The 3,661-nt window shown below is 39.3% G+C and overlaps 1 protein-coding gene across 1 annotated transcript; it reads left to right on the top strand.

Moving 5' to 3' along the window:
* The first annotated feature begins 476 nt into the window (after positions 1 to 476).
* Positions 477 to 2,487, top strand: LOC139193847 (ATP synthase subunit epsilon, mitochondrial-like). The gene is made up of 2 exons (XM_070817588.1): positions 477 to 775; positions 2,271 to 2,487. Exons 1-2 carry the CDS (start codon positions 592 to 594, stop codon positions 2,297 to 2,299), a joined length of 213 nt encoding a protein of 70 aa, XP_070673689.1. The 5' UTR covers positions 477 to 591; the 3' UTR covers positions 2,300 to 2,487.
* The last annotated feature ends 1,174 nt before the right edge of the window (positions 2,488 to 3,661 follow it).

Raw genomic sequence — 3,661 nt, 5'->3', positions numbered from 1 at the left:
GCATGACTCCCTAGACAGAGGTGGGCCCTGTGCCTATGCTTCCTCAGTGTGGACGGATCGGCTGAGGGCGAGTGCACATATTCCACACTTTCTATAGTTGAGATTGTCTTACAATTGAGATCTTGTGGTTGAGGCGTGTTCTTGGGTTGTGATAAGTGTGGTGGCCCCAGCTACAATCCGTTCCAACGGGTCTTTATTCTGTGGCTCAGATTTTTTGACCATTGGAACCCAACGGTTAGTTTTGAATGTTATGGTAAATACGGGGCTAAAATTATAAAGTTGGGGGTGGAAATTATAGATCTCTTACCATTGGAGGAAACAACTGTCTAACCTCATGCACATAGATGAATAGTTGAAAACATAGGGCTAAATTTTGGAATTTTTCCACCCTAGGTTGAAGATAGCCTTACTAGAATTGACAGAGATATATTCATATAATTGGGCCTTCTCTAATGGCCTCAAATAAACATAAAACTCGATCAGGCCCATAAACAAAGCCCTTTCGGGATTAACCACCACTGCAAATTAAAGGGGAGGTTCGTCCAGGTCACATTGACTGACACACAGAGAGAGCTAAACCAGAGAAAGACAATGGCATCGAACGCAGCGGCACCATTTTGGCGCGCAGCCGGTATGACCTACATCACCTACTCCAACATCTGTGCGAATCTGGTTCGGAATTGCCTCAAGGAGCCTTACAAGACCGAAGCCATTTCCCGCGAGAGGGTCCACTTCGCCGTCTCCAAGTGGGCGGAAGGCAAGCCTGAGAAGCCCAGTAAGCTCATCCCCTCATTTCTATTTCGGATTCCAGATCTTCATTTCTGTGATTTGTTGTTCATTTGGATGCTAAAAATCTCATATTTTGATCGTTGTTAGTCGTTGATTTCAATCTGTGCGGTTAGGATTCGGGGTTTTTCTCTGATGGAGTGAAATTTTGGGGTTGTCTGGTGAAATGAGATTTAATTTTGTGATGCGCTGATGGAATTCAATTTGCAATGTTGGGTTGTGTAATTGGTGCGATGGAAATGAGTGGCTCAGATGATGGACTTTTCGGAAAGTATTGTTGTTGTGGTGGTAGCGAATAGTGGTGAAAATGCATTTGGTTGAATTAAGATTATTTAGGTTCTTGAGTTTTCTTCCAGTTTAAGATTTTTCGATATTGTCAAAGGTGTTAACTTTTAGATGAATCTGGATTTTGTCATGACTTAAAGCGCCTGCATCGAAGAAAACATGTTATGATCGCATGCTTTGTGTTAGTAAGTTTCAGAGTTGAGGTTTGTTAGAATGTATCTGAACTTTGCACCGTATGACTAGCTTCCGTGGGAATGTATCTCCATTGTGCAGTTTTAAAAACATTTTGGACCCTTTTTAGCAGCTGCACATGTTTGTATTTTCCTTATGATACCATTAAGGTAATATGAGGACTGCACTTGCTGGGGGATTATCGTTGATGTTGCTCGGACACTCTGAAAACCCTAAGTGTCGGAGTGTCGGATATTAGAATAGTATACCTTTGTGTTTAAGAGGTCGCACTTGGTGCGATGGCAAGTACCTTTGCCCATGAGCGGTAGGTCTCGGGTTCGAGACTTGGGAGCAGCCTCTCCATAAATGGGGGTAAGGCTAGCCGACATTCACCTCTCCCAGACCCTGCGTAAAGCGGGAGCCTTGTGCACTGGGTACGACCTTTATACCTTTGTGTTTAAGAGTAAAAAAAAGTAATCTCTGGTTTGTCATCTCAGGTTATGTTGGAAAATAAATTGCAATCCTTCTGTATTGTCAGCTTAGGTGTGTTGCTTTAGGTTAGTTGTGCTTGAGGAACCTCTCTTTGGGTTCACCTGCTTACATATAAGGAATTAAACCGAGAACAAATCCCTCGGAAGATGGAGGGCAGAAGTTGGGTCCCATTGAGATATTGCTCATGATTGGAAGGAACTCTTCCACATAATATTGTTTCTTATAGCATGCCTATGTAAATTCTTTTATAACATGTAAGAAATCCGAAACACTATTGAGGCACAATCCGCCTTATTATTGCTCAAGGTGGGGCTTCTTATGTTTCATGGAATGTGCTTGAAACAAGGCTTTCTTGCCGGCGGCTCTAATATCTTGTATTCTGGGATTTCTGTTGTGGGTTTTTTACATGTTAAAGTTGTGAGTTGGTGTGCTTGTTATCGTTATGTTGCATGGTAATTTGATTTTTTAACTTTGTAAACCGAATTTTTATCCCGCCAAGCCAATATTCTCATGGGTGTTTTTTGTTTTCTCAACAGCTGTTCGTACGGATACACCTGAAGCATGAGTTGAGGGAGATGAAGAATTGCTCATGCGCTTGCGCTACACAGATGCTTTTCTTTATGTTTTTGTTGTCAATTTGATAGATGTGATCTGTGTCTCTGCATGATCTTTCTGTTATAATAATGTAATTGACACTTATGAACTGCTTGATTATTCTGCAGCGTAATGTATGTGACCAAATGTTAAATTGCATTTCTGTATAACATGACATATCTACTCACGCTCGCTAGTTTGGCGACGGCATAACTGAGGATGAGCCATCATAATTGGAGTCATTAGGCCTAAGGTAAGAAGGAATGCCTGGATGATCAGCTTAATTAGCAATTTAGCACCAATATCATCACCACAAGTACCCTCTTGGAATTAATTAATTTCTCTTGCCTACCAGTTACCATATCATAGCTTTCCCTTCTTCTTCGGCTATCTCAGATGAGTTATACACAAACCAATAATATATATAAGATATGAACTTTCATGTCAATAATTTACAAATAATCAAAATAAGTTAATATTTCACAATTTAATATGAAGATTATTCAGAGTATGATAATTTGTCCAAAAGTTGATAAGAATAGTTAGCTGGCGGCTGTTGGTCTGCTCTGAGTTTGCGGGTATGGTCAGTGGCAAATTCAGGGTTGGAACATTGGGGTTTTAATGTTGAGCAGTTGAAGGCCTAAGTTTTTAAATAGATATTGAGCGTGAACAAGGACGAAGCCAAAAATTTAATTAAGAGGAGGTATCTTAAAAAATTTGAGCTCCTTTTTGGACAAATAAAGCTAGTTTTTTTACAAATGCTGAAAAAATTAATTACAAAATGCCTAATTTTATTACTCTATTGTCTAATTTTGTCTTTAATTGTTGACAATCTAATGCTCATTTGTACTAATTAACCAAATACATGTAACTCAACAAGGTTTAGACATTAGTGCGCGAGAAAAATATCCAAGACGGAAGGGCATTTAAAAACTAAAAGAAGATTTTCACTATTTTAATATGATTTATTGAATAATCTGCAAAGCAAAAAAAATGGAAATGATTAATTGAATAATTTGTAATGAAAAAAAAAAAGAAAAATATGAGAGGGGCATGTGCCCCCACTAGGCCTTACCTCCATCCGTCCATGAGCGTGAAGTGAACAAAAAAAAAAATTAGTTTATTCATTGTGTCATTTCATCAAACACTTGGTGAGTTTGTTGTTGTCGAGAGAATTTGACAAGTGCTCTTGACTCAACCTCCTGAGTGCTATCATAATATGCCTAACAATCATTACATCAAACGTTTGGCGAACATAAAATGGACGAATACCAAACATTCAGAGGGCCTTTAAAAGACCTTCATATCTACATTTTTCGGCTTCGGATGGCCC

Source organism: Malus domestica, chromosome 17 (genome assembly GCF_042453785.1).
Source record: "Malus domestica chromosome 17, GDT2T_hap1".
Classification (NCBI taxonomy): Eukaryota; Viridiplantae; Streptophyta; class Magnoliopsida; order Rosales; family Rosaceae; genus Malus; species Malus domestica.
Note: the sequence above shows the minus strand (reverse complement) of the source record. Positions and strands in the feature narration are given on the sequence as shown.

Excerpts from the sequence above, each read along its gene's own strand:
- LOC139193847 (XM_070817588.1), top strand. The coding sequence starts at position 592 with ATGGCATCGAACGCAGCGGCACCATTTTGGCGCGCAGCCGGTATGACC. Across the intron at positions 776-2,270 it reads AGGCAAGCCTGAGAAGCCCA|CTGTTCGTACGGATACACCT; the intron begins GTAAGCTCATCC and ends TTTTCTCAACAG.